The sequence below is a fragment of the Sylvia atricapilla genome, chromosome 2 (assembly GCF_009819655.1).
Source record: "Sylvia atricapilla isolate bSylAtr1 chromosome 2, bSylAtr1.pri, whole genome shotgun sequence".
Classification (NCBI taxonomy): domain Eukaryota; kingdom Metazoa; phylum Chordata; class Aves; order Passeriformes; family Sylviidae; genus Sylvia; species Sylvia atricapilla.
In genome coordinates this window covers 25,401,985-25,421,974 of record NC_089141.1, presented here as the reverse complement: position 1 = coordinate 25,421,974, position 19,990 = coordinate 25,401,985, and the positions used below count along the sequence as shown (strand labels likewise).

The 19,990-nt window shown below is 39.2% G+C and overlaps 1 protein-coding gene across 5 annotated transcripts in view; it reads right to left on the bottom strand.

Moving 5' to 3' along the window:
* Window positions 1–19,990, bottom strand: part of TSPAN9 (tetraspanin 9) — a 168,966-nt gene that overhangs the window by 81,165 nt on the left and 67,811 nt on the right. For 4 of the 5 annotated variants that reach the window (XM_066341060.1, XM_066341058.1, XM_066341059.1 and 1 more), the window contains one exon: window positions 10,689–10,768. In XM_066341060.1, the coding sequence (XP_066197157.1) occupies window positions 10,689–10,751 (63 nt within the window). In that variant the 5' untranslated portion in view covers window positions 10,752–10,768. Of the gene's footprint in view, window positions 1–10,688; window positions 11,187–19,990 lie in introns of those variants that run through there. The other variant, XM_066341056.1, reaches the window with a different exon arrangement.

Here is a 19,990-nt window from a genome sequence, read left to right as displayed (position 1 = left end):
CCAGACCTCTGGAGTACACAGGCACATAAAAGGACGCTGTACCAGTCTTAAACCTGTTAGGAGTTTTGTGCCTGCAGACAAAACTGTAAGGAGTTTTTGCTGCACAAGCACGTGGAGTTCTGAGGTCCTTGGCTCCGAAGTCTCTCCCAAGGCACATGGCCCATAACAGATGGTCGGTTGCTTAAGACACTTACCAGGGACTTCAGGGATCCAGATTCAATTTCAGTTTAACTTTGTACAAGTCTCTCAGAAGGACACATCTACACCATGGATACAGACAGATTTAAGCTAATCTGGCAATGAAAGTGCAGGAGGACTGCTGCAGACACCCAAGCTTGAGGGAAGTGATCAGCAGGATTTCTGAGCTCATGGGCACTGCCATGCAGATCTCAACACAAGCCTCTCCATGCTGAAGTCTAGTGCATGTGGACTTCTGTCCTGGTTTTGGCTGGGATAGAGTTAGTTTTCTTCCTAGTAGCTGGTACAGTGTTGTGTTTTGGATTTGGTGTAAGAATAACATTGACAACACAGAATCACAGAATGCCTTGGGTTGGAAGGGACTGTAAAGATCATCTCATTCCAATCACACTGCCATGGGCAGGGAACCTTCCACTAGACCAGGCTGCTCAAAGCCCCATCCAACCTGGCTTTGAAAATCTCGAGGGATGGGGAATCCACAGCTTCCCTGGGCAATCTGTGCCAGTGCCTCTCACCTGCTGCTGAGCAGTGCTTACTTGAGTCAAGGACTCTTCAGGGTCTCATGCTCTGCCAGCGAGGAGGTGCAGAAGAAGCTGGGAGGGAGCGTGGGAAAGACTGGCCAAAGGTATATTCCATACCATAGAATGTCATGCCCAGTACATAAACTGCAGGGAGACCCATCAATCGCTGCTCAAGGGGGACATTAGGGCTGGACATTATTCAGTGCATGTATTGTACATGAGGGGTTGGGGATATAATTTATATCCCTCTCTTTGTTATTTCCCTTTTTATTACAATTATTATTATTTTATTTCTATTATTAAACTGCTTTTACCTCAACCCACTTACCTTTCTTGTGATTCTCCTCCCCATCCCACTGGGGTAGAAGGGGTGGGGAAATGAGCAAGCGGCTGTGTGGTGCTGAGTTGCTGGCTGGGGTTAAACCATGACAACATTCTAGTTCTGGTCTCTAATGGCTCTCAGCCCTCTATCCTGTGCTCTACTGCAGACATTCTCTTTGTTTTGGTGTCTTAGCTTTCCATCTGTACCAGGAGGATAAAAGCACGGCCCATACTTACAGGGTGTCAAGAGGATAAATACATTAAGTGGTCCTAAGGCACTTTGGGATTATGGCAACAGATGTAATATCAATTCCTTAAAGCAGTGAAAATGGAGAAGACAGGGCAAATGAAACTCTAAGGAAAGAGCAATTGAGAACATGAAGTTTATTTTTTTTTTCTAATTTAACTGTGTCTCTGCATCCAGAGGACACTGCAAAAGAAAAAGGGAAACTTTGGAACGCAGCAATAGCTTGATGAAAGGTAAAAAGTGGGGGATGGGCACAGAAGTAAAGGATAATAAGATTCTTAACCATCATTTCAGTTTAAAACTACTATGAAATGAGACAAAAAGAGATGTTTACATTTCTGAATTACAACCTATTCATAGACACCTCTTTTACCTGCTTAAGAGCATAACTAATTGGAAACTCTCCAAGACAATACAGAAGAAGAAAGGAGTCTTGTGAAAAATCCACGCTTCTCAGCAGTGACACAGCTACTAGCAAAATGTAAGTATTCAGCAGCACCATTTAAAACAAAGTGTGCATAATACATCAATTAAAGAAGACTAAAAGAACAACCTCTGATTCAGAAGCAGCCCTTCTAGTAAATTCCAATTCTTTAGGATAGCAAAATGAGGAAATTTAATTGAATAGTATGATGCAAATTCTTTTCCCTCTGTTTCATTTTTGCATCATTTTAGCCTCAGTGACTGTACGTTGTGTTACAGAGACATGACTACATATGATGGAATTACTCCCAGTTAACTGCTTCCACTGTTAACCATTCCATACACTGTTTGCAGAGTAAACTGCATGGTTTAAGTTAACGTGCTTTGCAGCACATCCACAACATGGTAAAAATGTGCACACAAGCAACTAATGCATCTCTCTTAATGACTGGTAATTTGTTAAGCTGATGAACCCTACAGCCTATAGTCATCTGTTCGCAATCTTATCTTCATCCATAGCCCATTATTGTCTTGCCTCAGTCTTCTTTATCATAAAAAAAAGTTTAAAAACATTAAATCTTGCTTATTTTAGTAAAAAGAAAGTACCTACCAGTCACAACTCAATACAGCATTAGAAATTAATAATTCTGTAACACATGATTAGCATACCCATTTCTGCTGGGTTTTATTCCTTGCAGCAACTCTCAATACGTCACACTTTGACGAATGAACAATAATGTAATAATTTTCTACTTCAGATCTATAATTTGTACCTACAGCAGTACAAACTGTACCAGAATGCACATAAAACAGAAGTATGGGGAAATCCACAAAAGAGATAAAAAAGATACAAATTCAGTCGCTGATGCTTTATGACTTGCCAGTGTTATATGGGAAGAAAGACATGTAGAGACTAGTTTAATGTATTTTCAAAACTACCCCTGCTGCATTGATTAGAAACAGTAACATGGGGTTTTCATTCATGAGTCAGAAAATGGGACTAGCAAAAGGAGCTTGAAATGAGGACCAAGCAGATTCAACAGAATCCATGAGTAGAGAGTTCTTTCCCTACTAAAACAAGCAACATTTTTAAACATTACTAATTATTTTGCTTCTGAAAAGTCAATTCTCATCTCCTACATTTAACAACAAAAACGTAGCAAACATAAGGAAGAAAAGAAAGAAATAAAAGAAATGGCAAACTAGTCTTCCTGTGCTTCAGCTTCCGCACCTTTCCAAGGAGTGGCCATCAGCTCTGTTCCCAGACCGCACAGAGGTTCTGTATAACCAAACACTTAAAGATGGCTTTGGGTTGCTTATTAAGACTGTAGGGCCATGTCTGTGACTTGATTAAGGAAAACAACAAACAGTGACTGGATGTTTTGTAACCCTGTGGAGCCCCAGCCCTAGCTGCATTACCTAAGCAGTGATAAAGATACTGGTCAGGGTGCCAAGTTTCAAGAAACAGTATTGAAGATGAGATGTAAATGACTTCTAAAATTCAAACCGGCAGCAAATCCCACAAATATCCACAGTCCTTGCTATACTGGATGCAGTAGTTAAATGAAGAAGGTTTGGATAGCTATGTGAACTTTGGCCCAGCTCAATAAAGGCAGCAGGAAAGAACAACTATTCCAGTCAAATTTCCAAACAACTGGAAGGAAGTTCAATTATCTCTGCTGAATAAATTCAGCAATTTCAGTTGCTCCTAACCAGCAAGGGACCGAGCTAAATGGAGATCTGAGTTGATTTAAAGCTAATTTGTGTCAGAAAGTTCTGAAATGGCTTTCAGTTCAGTGTCTGCAGCCATTTCTACAAAGAGGTATTAAAACTACTAAGTTTTATGTGCAAAGTCCCCAACAGGTTCAGCAACCATTCACTGTCTAATAACACACCTTCAACCATATGAGGTCCCCTCCATTTGTTTAGGAAATGTGGTTTATTTATTTCTGCAAGACATTTAAAGCAAAGTCCAACACAAACAGCAGGATTCTTCCTTTTGTTCACAGTGTTCATAAGCTGCTGAAAGGCTGGGTAACTTTACATACTATAAACAGAGAGGACCAAGAGTATTCTGTAATATCTGTGGTGACTTGGCTACCCATTAGGAACATCTCAAATATGTGTACAGCAAAACCCTAATAAACCACACTTACTTTCCAGAAACCAGAATGCATCCTCCCATCTTTTCTATCCAGGTCTCATTCTGTGTCAGCAGAGTTTAAATAAACAAATTAGATGCCTCCTTGGACAGCCAGATAATGGAGTTACAAGCTCATCCTCCACTCACATGAGAAAGATTATACCCCTTTGGATGGGCCCCTTGCAGACCTACTTACCTGGGGGATGGCAGGAGCAGACAAAAAGGGACCCTGCTAACCAAGGCCCTACCAAGTGCATACTGAAATAAGTCTAGGAATGCAGAATAAGTAGGAAATATTACAGTTATTACCCTTATTCAAAACTGACAATAAGTCATCACTTTATGGAAATTTGATACGTTCTTGTTTTTAAAGTTAGGGGAGTTGAGAAGAAGGCTGAAGAAATTAGCTTAATGTCACACATAGATTCATTTAATGTCATCCTCATGTCCTCAAAGGATGTAAGGAATAGAACCTGAGTCATATATTTTAAAGAAAGATTTAACTTTGGGAGTACCAGGATGCAGGGAGAACTGAAGGGGAGGAATTTGTTTTCCAACTGGAAATTCTTACTGTACTTCTCACCTTCAATGACCATAAGCCTCCTCATGTACAAATGAACAAACTGTCCAACAGGCCACATTACAACAGTTGTGTACAACAAGTCTGCTTGAGTGATGAATCAACCCATTGTTTATCCAAAATAACAGATACAAATGGCTCTCACACCTACCTACAGCTAGAATAAAAATGCTTCTACACTGAAGACGACCAAAATAATTTAAAAATCCCCCACACCTAAAAAAACCCCCCAAAACAACCTAAATCAAATATAGTGTTAGCAAAGAGTAGTTAGTGAGAGGAACACTGCAAAAAATGCTGTATCTCATGTCTTGCCTATCAAGTTCAAACAGCTTAGACTCTAAAATGAGGTATGAGGCCCTCACCACGCAGATTAACCAGTGTAACTCAGCTCTCAAGCAAATCTCAATATTTTAAATTAAAACTAGTCTCAGGTCTCCAATAATGTTTTATTATTATTCTGTAATGTCATCATGCTGGTTACAAATGGACTTCATTTACCACACATTCATCAGGACACCACACTGTTTGAACTCAGTATTACCCTTCCTTTTCCTCCCTGCCAAAACATTGTCATGCTAAAACATTTATCTAATAGTTCTCCCCCACTAAGGTGCATGTTTCCATCGGGACACCAAGAGTGCTATACCATTTGGAGAGGAAACTAAGACTAATAGCAGGGATCTTTTCACAGCTTCTCAAATCCCTATCAGAAAAAAAAGAAGAATTCTCCTGCTAATGTCACTGAAAACATTAGCTTTTCCAGATTTCACTGTCTTGCTGGCTTCTCTTGGGTTTTTGATGTGTTGGGTTTTTTTGTTGTTGGGGGAAGGGTTGTTTGTTTGGGATTTTTCTGTTTGCTTTTGGTTGGTTAGTTGGTTTTGGATAGCCGTATTTTCACAGGATTGTGCCGCAACTGTCACCACGCTTACGTCATTAGAGTGAAAATACAACAGAAGTAAATATCACTATTATGTCAAGAGACAAGCATCCCAGGGTCACTCACTGTCTCTCCTTGTCATTATCCTCTGTGTAAGAAAAGGGGGAACATCAGATAATGCAGCCAGCGGGAGGGCAACAAAAGAGAGAGAAATTTAATGTGTGTCCTTTCCAAAGCTGTTTGTCATTAGCAATTTTGTTCTGATTTAAGGGACAAACTGTCCACCCCTTTTAAACCTCAGAGATTAATTTTCAGTTATTTGTAGGGACAAAGTCTCTTTACATGATTTAGCTGTCTGACCAACAGGTTCAGTTAGGCATTAAAACTTTGTACTTCAAACTAAACAGTGCACTATATTACTTATTCCAGTTTGGCATAAATAAGTATGGATTACCTTATGCAAATAATTCTAAAGTTGTTAGCTGATTTACAGTACCAAGAGCTTTGACAGCAGCCAGACCCAGAGAATAGGCATGCTCTCTCTCTTTTAGTATGATCTGAGACTTTAGTAAAAATTACCTGCATTGCTGCAGTACTACTGTCTTTATGCTCATTGATAAATGCACAAAATTGGTTTTAATTTACAGGAAAAAATATTAATTACTCCTGCTATAAGATTAAATTGTACAAATAATTAGTGCAGGAAAAATATTTTCCAGGAGCAATGGTCTTTATCCATTATTATAATTACAGACCATCAGGGAAAAATTTGCTGTATTTGACCTTCTGCTGCTCCAGCTGGACCAGCAAGTTTCCAGACCATGTTTTTCTCTTCTAAACTTATATTTCAGTAAAAGGAAAATGCTAGTACAAAATTTCCTTTGAAAGTAAATATTAAATAATTGAATTTGTATAGTTGGTTCCACCTAAATTAGATAAATTATAACTTAAGTTTATAACTTTTGCTTTTAACTATAACATTAATGCACAGGTATTATGCTTATCAGGTTTTTTTAGTCATTTAAAATTAAACACATTTAACAAATAAACCCCATTAAGGATTTTCTTGACTATGCTTAGCTTTTCCTTAGCGCTTCTGGAAACACAGAAGATCAGACTTAATAATCTTGCCATATAGCTCCTAGTAAAATGCACTTTATATTAAAATCAAGCAATAGTAAAAACTATCAAGATGTCTATTATGAATGCTTCACTGTATGCAGACTCATTAACCTAAGTTAAATTAATAGAACAAGACAAAATGTAACTATGACCATTGACTGCTAGCAAAGTTCCCTAGTGAATTCTTGGTAACTTATGCCAGTCATTTCAAAATTTCCCTTTTAAGACCATATGAAATGCTTATTTCATGAGTGAACTTTTTTTAAAAAATCATGTTTCATAAAACTTCTTTTTATAACCTGTAATATTTTCTGATGTATTTTTTGAAAATAATTATTGTAATCCCTTTCTTTAATAACAATAAAGTGAAATCTCCCACAGAAAGACATATAATCTAATGTTTTTATATTTAGCGATTACCTTCCTTGACAATTTAGCTGCTATCTGTAGAAGCAAAAATCAATACTTTATTTCTTCCGCAGAGCAATATCACCTACTTTGCAATCTCTGCATGTCTGCACATAAATATTCTTGAAGGCAAACTAAATCAATTAACATTTGTAGTTGTCCATCCAGTCCCTTTGCAAAACTTATTATGCACTTAGGATGAATTCAGTGTAAATCATCATCCTAGTCACACAATTAAATACTATAAGCTTCCTTAACCCTCAGCTCAGACTTTCCTAATCTCTGAAAGAAAGCAATGCCAGATGGCCATGAACAACTGTTAAGAATCAGAGGGACACAGAGAAATACCTGAAGCTCTCAGTAATTCAGTGGAGAAACACCTTCTGTTCCAACTTACTGCTAGGCCCCACTTAGACAAATTTGCTTTGTACAACTGATAGGTGATCCCTTCAGGTTAACTGATACACATGCTGGTAGTTTTCAAAAGCCATATTTTGTCATGAAATGAATTCACAGACACTGAATTTTTGCTACAATTCTTGGTTGTAGTTATCACAGCAACAGCATGTTGGCCACAAAGTGTAAAGAGGATCCACTGACTACTGCACTTCTCCATCAGTTTAAAACATACAATTGTGTCTAAGTATCTGTGGATACACATTAAAATAAGTAAAATACGATGTATGTAAAAATAATGTGTGTAATATAAAATATTCACATATAATTAGTTGTCAAATCTGTGAGTTACTGTGTGAGTTAGCTGCAAGACTGATAGAGTAGTAGAGCCCATTGGCCCATGAGGCACAGATAAGGCCCCATTTCTCTACCTCAAGAAGAAATAATGGGAAAAGATTCCTCTTTTCCTACAGAAGAACGTTCTCCTCTGAGCCAACACTAAGAAATATTCCAGACCATCATGCCCAGCATGCTGGGATGCCAAAGGGCACCTCCTGTGCTCATTTTCAGAGGAAGCATCTCACAAGCACCATTTTATGTGATAACAGTGTGGCAGTGGTCTCCTCATCTCTGAAGACCAGGAGCCTCATTCTGCTTAAAATTACAGTTGAGGAAATTTCATGTTTAAAAATGAAGCTTCCTTTTTTAAAAATGAATCACCTTGCGTTATGAAAGATGACAGTCACTGCTCAAGAGCAGGCCACAGCTTCATGTTTTTGGACTTGGGTTTCTTAACAGAAATTCAGAAGGGAGCAATGAGAACAGGCAAACCTGGGAATGGAAAAAGCAGGTTAAGAAGAAAGATAGGACTGAAATAGCAGGGAGTGCTTCAGGGCAGGGCAGGAGCAGAGGACACTGGCAGAGCTGTGGGGGGAATCCAGTGCTGGGCTAGCAGGAGAGTTCAGGGCAGGAGTGAGAGATGCTACAGGTGCACAGCAGCAGCAAGGAGCACATAGAGAGCCAAACATTCACAACCTCTCAGACAGTCATGGTGGAACTAGTGCAGGTTCCAGCTATGAAGCCAGATGCGGCAAACTACAGAACACGCGTAGCGCAGTATGCTTCATTCAGTTGCATTTCCATGAGTCCAAGAATAATGTTATTCATCTGAATGTCTCAAACAATAAAATAGCCCAGTAAAAAAAAACCAAAAACCAAAAACACACCCCACACCAGGAAAACTGGAAGAATGCACAAGAACATCATTCTAGCCTGCAAAATTGAGTATAAGATAGCTACAGTAAAGAAGGGAGAACTTCTGAGCAATTTAAGCCAGGCTGAAAGATCACATGTCTGTTGTAAACTACTCTGAAAAGTACCTGACATCTTGCATTTAACAATTTTCAATAATCTCTCAGATTCACCCGGCCAGAGCATAATTTTCCTTCCAAATAGTACAGTTCACACACCCAAAACAGGGCATTTTTAGAATATTTTTATTTTAAAAATAATTTTTTTAGAATATCAGATAGAGATGTGGTGATAAAATTTAGTAACATAAAGAAAAGTGATATAAGCATCACAACAAAAGACATGGTGAGGAGAATGTGAAGGGGATTAAGAGTTAAGAGTAAGAACTGAAGAAGCACAGGACACTAGAGAACTGTTCCAGATGGTAGGCTAGTTTTAACCTAAGCAGCAATGTGTTTGTACAGAAGTCCAGTGGGAGCTGAGCAGACAGAGATGAGCACACAGATGAAGTATGAAAGGTTCTTGCAAGTTCAAGGGATGGAAAAAATGGACTCTGAAGGTCTGATGCAGAGTCAAGAAAACTGCTGCTTGGGAAGAAGAAAAACAATCAAAGAAAGATGTTGCATCTAAGGAGGTGAGGAGTAAAAACACCTACATAACAGATCACAGAGGACATAAGTATTGAGACTAGATAAAAGCTTTTCTAAAACTAGTCACCACATACAGATATGAAAAAAAAAATAGTTCAAGGTGTCAAAGTAATGCAGCATTGTGTCAAATAGCCAGTTTAATATAAATATGGTGTGTTTAACATGATTTATTCCAAAAATACTTATGGCAACTTTCTAGTAGGGTATGTGTACAGAAAAAAATAAAATTAAAATCCTAAGTGAACTTTGATAAGATGTTCTTCAGTGATCAGTTCTATCTTTCTATTTCAGTAAGGTGCCCACGAGTTCAGTAACTGTAGGATTTCAGTCTATTACTGATAAAAGCTCATTGTTGCGTGAGCGGTTCAACACTGTACCAAATCTCCCATTAACTCTTGCTCTTAGAGGTTATTTCAGTAAGTGGGTCAAGATAAACAGAGAACCTGCTAGTAAGGCTCCTAATTTGAACAATGATATCTGTACACCAGAGGTAGCTATGAACTAGACTGCTAATGCCCCTTTTTCCAAAATAAATCCTGGGGTGGTGTTTTCTTTTATTTACGAAGCTTACTGTATGTTCCTGGATCACAACCATGAATGGTTTTGTTCACGTGCCCAAGCTTTGTAACCACCAGGAAAGCAGTGACCTTTGATTTCAAACAAAGCAAACTGTTTCATCTCGGGTTATATTCATGAATATTCAGTATTTCAAGTAGCCTGTGATTTCCTTAAAAATACTGTACTGAAGGATGCCTAGCTGGCAGATGACTTAACTTTTCCTCCCTCCCTTGTACGTGACCATACTTTGCTCAAAGTAGCCATTATGCTTTTAAGTTGCTGGCTGAAACATTCATTGTTACAACTCCTCACGCCTCTTGGCTGATGGAGGAAAATCAATTTTGATCCCTGAGAACCAAGTGCAAGTCTCCAACTTCACACACCAATGTGTACAATTGCAGCTGAGACTGAATTCAGATTAATTCACCATTCCAGGCATTTCACATTTATGCTGAGACTTTAAGAGGTTAGAACATACATGATTTACTGTTTTTAATTGGAGAAACGGGAAAGAACTTCCTTCAGATGAAAAAGCAGTTTGTGAAATGCAGCTTACACAAAGCAAATGAGATTTATGCTGACAATGAAAATATACTTTAAAAATTAACCTTCAGCTTTTTGCAAAACAAGTATTACGACAGAATTCAACAATCCAGCTACTGCAGGATTTTAATGCTACAATAATTCTGGTCTTCCTTAAAGGGCATCAATTCTGCCCTTTCTTAGATAACCCAGTTCAAAGCACAATAGAATAGCAATTCTGAGCAATTAGAAGCCAAACTACAGTAACCACGTAGCAATAAAGATATAGAAAGCATGTGCATTTCCCGAGAGACACAAGTTTAACACTGAAAATATTCCAAGCAGGTATGAGAGAGAGAGGGAGGGGAGGAGAGAACTTACTGTACTGCTTCAAAGATGCACTACACACATAATGCAGCAGTACAGGATACACTAACAGATGAAGGCAACTGAAAAGGCAGTACTCACCCAAAATATTAAATTGAAAAGGAACATCATGTATTTCAAACAACACAGGCAGCCTCTTGCCATGTTGCACTTCTTAAATTCTAAAAGGAAAACAAAGGATAGATCCAGGTAAAAGACCACGTATTTGCTGCCTTTGGGTGCACTGTATTTTTCACTTTTTACGCCAGTTCCAGTCCCAGCGCCGGTCCCGGTTCCGACCCCAGTGTGGCTCTGTGTGCGTGATCCAGTTGTACCATAGAAAGCTCCTGCAGTAAAACCTCGACCAAATTGCCTCCCTGAGGTAGAAGGTTTAGCAAAATCTGAGTCTTTGCTATCCAAAGATGGACTCCGGTGAATTGAAGAATCCTCACTACTTGACTTCTCCATGATCTCTCTTTTCACAGTTGTCAGATTTAATGTATAGCATCTCTCAGCATTAAATGCAGTGCCTTGCAAATGCCACAGTGCGCTAAGAGCTGTCTGTGTTTTGCTTCTCTTTTTCTTCGTACATAAATCAGATAATCACTGCAGAATTTATTCACTGCATTGTTGCTGGGTTTATTTTTTATAGCAATGTAGGCTGTATTCTGCCTGTCTGAAGCATGGATTTATACATCAATATCCCATGCAAGAGCACACTCATGATTTATCTTGATGAATCAGTTATGCAGAACTTTGATTTTTATTAAAAAGAGCCATAAGCTCTTTCTCTGCACTCCTAGTCTACAGTCCTCTAATCTATAGGCAGCAGATGGTCCTTGCATCCATTTCCAAAAAGCTTCTGCAGTACACCTGGGAGACTCTCCGAGCCGGAGCACTTTCCTTGCTCTCAGCTTCCCTCTCTGTGTCTCTCTGACTCTCTCTCTCACACGCTGTCTTTTTTCTTTCCACCCATTTGCAGTGTCTCATTCAGTAACCAGCTACCGGAGCGCACTCTGTGTTTCACTGCTGTTGCCGTGAAATCATCAGCAACTGCAACCACTGGGCATTTCCCACAGAAATCCCTGACCTAACTATCGAGTAATAAATCCGCCCTCCTGCTCGCCCCTCCCCTCTGCTTTCCATCGGGCCAGTTAGCAGAAGCCTTCTCCTCCAGGACACACCCCCATGACATAATATCTTTAATAGGATTAGAATTACTCTTGACTATACAAGTGCACAACAGAAAATCTCTTTAAATGTCAAGTACTGTTTAGCTGTTGATGCGCTGGAACTGTTAGGCAGTGATATTCCTTCAATGCAATGAAATACGGAAAAAGTATGGATTAGACAGACAGGTGCTAACCTCTCTCTGCTCATTAAGACTGACTTACATTTTCTTCTGGCTTGAACAAGTCTCACGGGACAAGCAACGGGAATAGACTAGCACCCAGCATCCGCTGCTTAGGCACACGGCTCAGTTGTACATGCACAAAATGCGACACCGTCACCTGTGACATAATTACCCAGAACCGGAAAAGCAGAGCTGCTGCCTCTTACGAGGTCACCATTCAATTCTCAAAACTCCTGAAATGTAAGGGGATCTGAGCCTGCAGCTATTTACATGCTATTTAACAAGCACATCAGAGATTCTTGTTGTGTACAGCAATAAGCCATCTTACATCACAGGTCGTCTGTGAACTAGAAACACTGACCCAAATGCCACATTGCTTTTCCACAGAGGAGTGCAACATGCCTGCTAGGACTCCGAAACAGGGTGGGCACCGTGCATGTGTGCCTGCACATATGCATGCTAGTGCCTGGAGCTGGGGGAGAGAAACACTTCAGGTCACTACTGCCCCTATTTCCAAATCCGTCAAATTTGTCATAAGCGCAAAAGCAGAGCACCAGCGGTGTGAAGTGCTACAGCAGATTTAAAATGCAGGTTATTCTTTTCTTTCTGTAAAGAAAGAAACCACACTAGGAGGCCACTGTGAAGGAAATACAGCTACCGGGAAAAGCAAAATTCTATGCAATTTTCAACTGACCCCCTCCACATGCTCACTGAATGCACTATTAATGGTTATATCAAGTAACTTTGAAAAAAGAAAATATAACATTTATTCAATCTTATATATCTATGGCCAAAATCACCTAAAGATTCTGTAGTTTTTATGTAACAACATCAGAATCAACACCTGAAAGCAGTGTTGTACCTTTCTTGACAGGCTTTTTCTGCTATAAGTTCTCTCCACCAATAAAGTACATGAAACACCCAGTATCTGAATGTGTAATATCACTCTCTCACTTTTTCTGCTCTAAAATAAGATTTGAACAACAGGCAGGTCCAAACCCATATCAACAATGTTTGTTCACTTTGCTTTTCAAAAGTAATTTCACAGCTCCCTGCATCAAATGTGTCCATCAGAAAAATGACTGCAGGATGACTGCTCAGCACTGTGTGTGACAGCAGAAAAAGTTACACACTAAACACCCAAGTAAAAGAAGATAAATTAGCATTGACCAAAGTAGAATGGTCATTTCTATATGTGTCTACGGCGCACATACAAACTTCACCATAAGCAGTTACCAAGAAGGAACGTTTTCAGAAAAAAACATGGAAGCAACTTGCAGGTCACAGCCAGGTACCTGCCTCATATACTGTAGGAGCCTGTAGGATAACTCACATTGAAACACAAGGCAAACGTCTGAGTATGGATTTAGAAGACTGAAAAAACTCTTCTGTTTGAAATTCACTTACTGGAAGTGTGAAGTTGTACCACTCCAAAGCAATGCTGCAGCTAGACATTTTCAGTGGTTTTCACTTGTCATACAAAACTGAGCTCTCAGCCAAAAAATTGTGAGAACACACAAGTACTTTAAGGCATTTTTAGTTTTTAGGTTTTGCATCCTTTGGTTTGCCATAAAATTTACACCGATTTAGACTAGCTACAGAAAAAAAATTGCTCTGCACTTGTTAAAATTAATGTAATATAAATATTTGCCTTCCCATTGAAAGTACATGACAAAAATAATTAATCTGCCCTCCTCAAGGTCAAAAAACTATAAGAATATTCTGTAAAAAGCAAAAAATTTTCACAGATACGCTAAGCGTTTGTAAATAGTGGAAACTTTCTACTGGTGCTTAAAAAAAAAAAAAAAAGGTAAAACAACTATACCTCTTTTATTTCAAGTTTTCATTATTAGACCTTATTGAAGTTTTCCAGTTTTCTATTTTTACCTCCAAATACTACAAGTACTGGTTTTCTGCACCATTACCTCTACTGTACCCTCCATGAAGAGATCTCCATGACTAGTCTACAACACAGTTTGTATTTCAGAAGAGTCCCAACCAAAGACACACGTAAACTCAACAGTTTAAAAATCCAGACCTGAGCCATGAGCAGTGGAGAAAACAAGGTTCCAGATCAGCCTCTCCTCCTGCTGTGTAGCAAGAAAACATATGACTCTCTCATGGTTATGCTGTAGCCACCAGGGAGACTTTACAAGCCTCAGTAACCTTCAGCCACTTCAATTTGCAGCCATGGAGCATCTTTACAGATTAGAAGCCACTTCCTGCTGCTGAAACTCTAACTCAGTGCTCAGGTAGCTCAGTTAATAAACCACACAGGGCTGCTTACTTGCTAAATAAATAAATGGTGAAAAATCTGTAAGCAGTCTGTCCAGCTGTGTTTTGACCAGCCACTGCACTCAACTCTGCCTCTGACTGAGACTTCAGCAGAAGGTGTTGCTGCGTGGCAACAGCACCTTTCAGGGTCCCACTCAGCAGTGTAACCTCAGCCTGAGGACAAACACATTTTGCTGCACTACAGATCTTACCTCTGTTTAGTAATCAGGGCATGAAAAACATTCAAAAGCTCACTCTGTACTTCATCAATGTTTGATTACTGAATCACAGAATTTTGTTGCTGAGTGATGCCTTCACATCAAGAAAATAATTTCAGTCCCACGTGTATATGCCTGGGACAAGGCAATAAACATCAATCCAATTCATTTAAATGGCTCTTCCAAATATTAAGGGTAAAAATTTAGGCCACTTTCAGATAGCAGGTATGAAAATCAATGTCACAACGGGTGTAGCCAAAAAAGAGAAAGGAAGGGTATTAGTAATATGGTCAAAAAGCACAGGCTGGCTCTGCTACTAAATCTGACTTATTCGGTTCCCTCCTGGGAACAGTCCACTGTAGTCCCAAAGCACACATCCCAGCATCTTCATTTCTTAGTAAATTTCACAAATTATTTAATCTTTTTTCCCATCCTGTAGTTAAATCTCACCAGAACTTCAGTGCCAGTTACACCCAGCTACAGTGCTCCTGAACCCCTGTTTGTTTCTGTCCTCCTCAGCTGTTTTTTGCACAACTGGCTCACGGAATCATGCTGCAAAACAGCAAAAGCTGACCAAGTTTATAAACATATTTATAAACACAGATTTTAAAATATGTAAGATATATCAGCAATATAGAAAAAAAATAAACATCTTTTCCCCCTTTTGGAAATTTCAAATCAATTTTACTTGACATTCTCCTTCAGTTAGCTTGCTGATCCAGCGAGAGGGAGAGGGACTACAACAGGCAAGAGCAGTAAAAAAATACTGAAGGCTGAGCAAAAATATCTTAAGCTTTTTTTATGTCTCCCATGATTCCTGAAGATGAAATATGAAACTCCAGGGTTCTTTTAAAAAGGAAAAATAAAAACTCCAGTCACCATGGTACACAAGCCATTTTACACCTTATATTTTTTCTTGCAATTTCTATTAGGTAGGATAATGCTACTGCCACTATTTTAAATATGGAGAACTCAAGGACCAAGATGTTTGCTGAGGATGAATAGGAAACTGCTGGCAGAGGAGCAAACCAAATCTGCCTCACACATCCTCAGCTAGTCCACTAATCACTGCACCATTCTCAAATTAATTATTTTTGGAATCACGAGTTTTAGTAACCCTGCCGCATGACTTCAGAACAATACTGAGCCCCGCAGAGAGATGTACAAATGCATATGCTATCAAGTGTTCAAAGGATATGGTTCTTAAATTCAGTCTTTTCTTTCGAATTATATTGACCAGGAACTCAATTTTACAAGCCTTCTTCAGGGTACATTAGACAGGCAAAGAACAGAGATTGCTGAGTATAAACACAGTGACTACATCTTTCCAGCCACTGCTGTGAATCCTGGAAGTCCATGAGAAGGAGGTAAGGAACAAGAGTTGAAAATAATAGCTTACAACTGCATACAGCTGCACACAGATGAAAGCTCAGATTAAAAAAGAAACCAAACCAACACTGATTTTGGAATAAGCTTAAAGGGAAAAGTATGTCTGAAGAATAGAACTGAAATTAGGATCACATGAGAGACAAAACCATGGGGTTCTCAGGTCTTCCGTGCTCTTGGTTCCGTGCCAAAAAATTTACAGGCTCCAGCAAGGTAAAACACCTGAAGTTCTCAAGTCTTCCAAGGCTGCAGAATTTATAACCAAAAACCTGGATGCTCTGCCAGTTGTAATGCACATCCTGGGGCCTCCCAAGCTCCAGCTTGGATGCTGTAAATCCAAAGTATTCTGCTGATCATGGGATTGGACAAAAACGAAGTAGATTTCAAGGACAACTTTGTGTTGTAGACAAGTTTTGAAATCTGCCTGTGTTTTTCAGAACCAAATAGCCCAAGCCATATTTAACCTTTGACACACTTTCATTTTCCACTCAGTATTCCATTAGAACCAGACAGAACTACTGTAACTTCAGTTTTGGAGTCTCCAATCACTGATCATAGCTTCACACATTATTTAGAGCCTACATGAACAGCTAGTTTGATATAAATGTTTAAAAAAAGAATCACTGCCAAGTGTTCAGAGAAGAATGGAATGCACACTTAGTTTCCCTATGAGCATGAGGAGCAGCCATTTCTCTTACAGTCAGAAAACCACTATTTCCTTTGGCACACAGGGGACAGACAGCTGATGGAAGAGAGATTGGATTCATTAAAAACAGGCTTACTCACAGCTGGTGCCTGTGACTGACCAGCAAACAATCCCAACGCTTTCTGAGAGACAACAACCTCACGCCCTTCTCTCTTCACCTGCTAGCACAACCAAAAGCATCCAAAACACATCACCTGATCCTCAATTCCTCCTGCAGAAGAAAGCCAGCTCCAGATGACAGGTAAAAGGATCTGGGATAGGTAAATATGCATACAGCATAAGCTGGAAGGAAAATCAGGATGCTCAGATGGATTTTTGGAGGCTGAATTCCATATTCTGGGACTCCACCTAACATTGGTATGGCTGAAATAAAAGGAGGCCCTGTGGAGAGACAGGAGTGGGACAGCACTCCAGGATGCAGGACGGTGTGAAGGAGCACCCCTGAGGAGGCACTGAGTTTGAGATCTGTGTGTAAAGAATCTATTCTTACAGATACAGGAACTGAGTGCCTAGACACTCACTTGTCAATCCAACACCCACCTCCATTAGTTCTGAATTCACCAAGAGAAATTGTACTTCTTGACATTGTTACTGGAAAGGAAACTAATTAATCTGTTTCTATGACAAAAAAAAGAGAATAGCAGCTCATGGTTGCCTCTGATGATTAACACTCCTTGCCTCCACAGGGTAAAGAGATAAAAAAAAAAAGGTAAAATCTCTTCGAATGGCCTAAATTAATACTTACTAGTTTATACTAACATATACCAGTGAGACGAGTTTATCTGTCCAATACGGGGTCCTCACTGGGTGGATGACCAAGAAAACAAGATCCTGTTGTAAGACTTTCCACTGCGCCAAACATTCTGTGTCATTTGGCCCCTGGGATTTCCACTAAAAATCATTTCCTGCTAACAATGTGCATGTAGCTAAGACTTCTTATTTAACACCAGAGAGAGAATGAGATTCTGTCTCCAAATTGTATAGAGGAATTAGTTGTAAATCATGTCAGGAACCTTAACCCACTGTGGTCAATTGCAGATGATGAGGTGATATGCTAATGCACAGGAGATTTGGGGCATGCAGATTAAAGTGCAGCGTGAGGTCCAAAAGCTAAGAAATTTTGATTATGTCACACCTTCACACCAGTTGTCCCTCAGGGGCCCTCAGACTGAGCACAAAAATCGTCTAAGTTTCCTAAGTGACAGAAAAACACAACACAAAATGGAAATCCTGCTACCAACATTTAAGCTTTTAAATCAAAACATTCACACTATATACAGGGATCTTTTGGGGTTTGGTTTTCACTTCACAAACATCATGAAATATACTAGATCTGAAAGAAGCACTGTAAATACTATGTAAGAAGACAATTCACCACTGTTAGTTTTACCTTTAAGAACTAAAATTCAGAGAGTCTGTTTATTGTTTGTTTCTAAGAATGCTCGAAATCAGTGTCTTCTTGGGCTCAGCAGTGTACATATGTAGAGCAAGTTAACCCATACCACAGTCAGTCTAATATCCAAACAGAAAAACAGAGACTAACAGAGACTGGCTAAAAAAAAAAAAAAAAAAAAAAAAAAAAAAAAAAAAAAAAGGTGTTTTTTTCTGAAGTCCCAGAACTACCTTTCCAATTCTCCCTCGAGCAGGTGAAAGAAAACAAGATAGATGAGGGCAAAGAGAACAGCATGTGCCCAAGCAGATAGGCCTATCCTACCAGGCAGCAGAGCTTAACAGATGCTTTGGAACAGTCTGTTTATGACTTTTAGCTTAAGAATGTGTATGCCTTTTAATTATAGGGTGTTTATCTCATCTTCCATAACAGTGAATACATTTTTTCATCTTCATCAACAGCTAATCCTTAAATTCTGCTGAGAACTTAGCCTCAATATTTTAGGGCAGTGAGTTCCACAGATATGCATTATGTTAAAAAAAAAAACCCTAGCATCTTCCTCTTATTCATTATCATTATTAAGCTTTCCAGCTCTATCCTCTGTCTGGATATTCATCCTCATCCCATAATTCATTCGTTTGTAATCCTCTATTACATCCTATGCTATTGTCCTTCATTAAACTAAGCACTTCTCAGCATGTCCTGTTATTGAAAACTCTCTGACTCCCTAACAATTTCAGTTAACCATCTTAGGGCCTCTTTCTTTGAGCTATGTTTCTACCACAATCTTTCCCAATCTGCTGATGAGAAGATCTTCTTTTGAAAGAACAAGAGTTAATGTTCAGATTCAAAATAAATTTAATCAATTCTGTTTCTACCAACACCTTATCTTTGTAAAAGTGAAGTTACTCAGATTCAACAGACATTTTTCCATCATCCACATTCTGCTTTTCTATTTCAGATTCAAAAGTTGGCTCTGAAAAGGTTTAACTTTTTAAAGCTTAACAGGAAGACCCTTGTAGTTTAAATTTGTATCTTAGGAGGGAAGGGAGTTTTCTTACTACCGTGACATGAGTCTAACACTGATTCCTTGTAAAGTCACCAGACATAAACAAAATCAACTCTTGGTCATCCATTAATGTGTGGCACAAACTGCTGTCTCCATCCAGTACACACAAAAAAAAGAAGGTGTATGCAGGAAAATGTTTTTACTTCACATACAGAGACAATAAGATCAAGGGACCAGAAAGCTGCCAGCCAGAGGCAGGAAGGCAGCAGCATCACATCCCTAACACCGCTGTGTGAGGAAACATCACAAATCAGATATCCAAAACCACGCTTTAAAAATTGAAGACCAAAAAAAGAAAGCAGGGGCGAGGAAGTGAGAAGGGTTCTTCTTATTTCACACCTATTTTTTGCGGAGGTAAAGTACATGATCCGAGCACTTCTCTTCCACTCCCACTTTAGATGACAGTTTAGGTTTTTACATCTCCTATATTGACTACAGATTAAAGAAAGCCAGCAAACAGCCAAAGGTTTTTGCCTATCATAAATGATGATATCCTTTCTTCTTCTTGGATGGTGCAGCAGGATTTCATTAATACAATAACTCTTCTAACTGCGTCCAACGTGTACAAGTCTCTTGAACAAAATCAGGTGGATTTTCTCTAACATCTGTTCCAAAGAGGCTGTCTTTCACCAGCAGTCTGCTGTTTTGAATTAACTGACAGCTGGTGTCTATGTATTAGCAGAACTATTAAACTTAAAAACCAACAAATTGAAAAACCCCTCATACAAATGGCTCCATGTGAAGAAAGAACCAAGAGAATGATGTAAGCATTCATTTTTGAAAGGCAGCACACATCTCTGAAACCTGCTCAGTTATGCTACGAAGGAACATTTCTTAGCACATTCCTTTCACAATTGAATGAATTCTTTCATTGCTAAAATATTCATTTTTTGGCACTTAAACACGAACAGGTGTCATTCCATGAATGGAGACATTTAAAACCACTGTGTCAGGGCTGGCAGAGACCCAGATGTCTTCAATGGGCAGCTACTCATCACCAGCCCCAG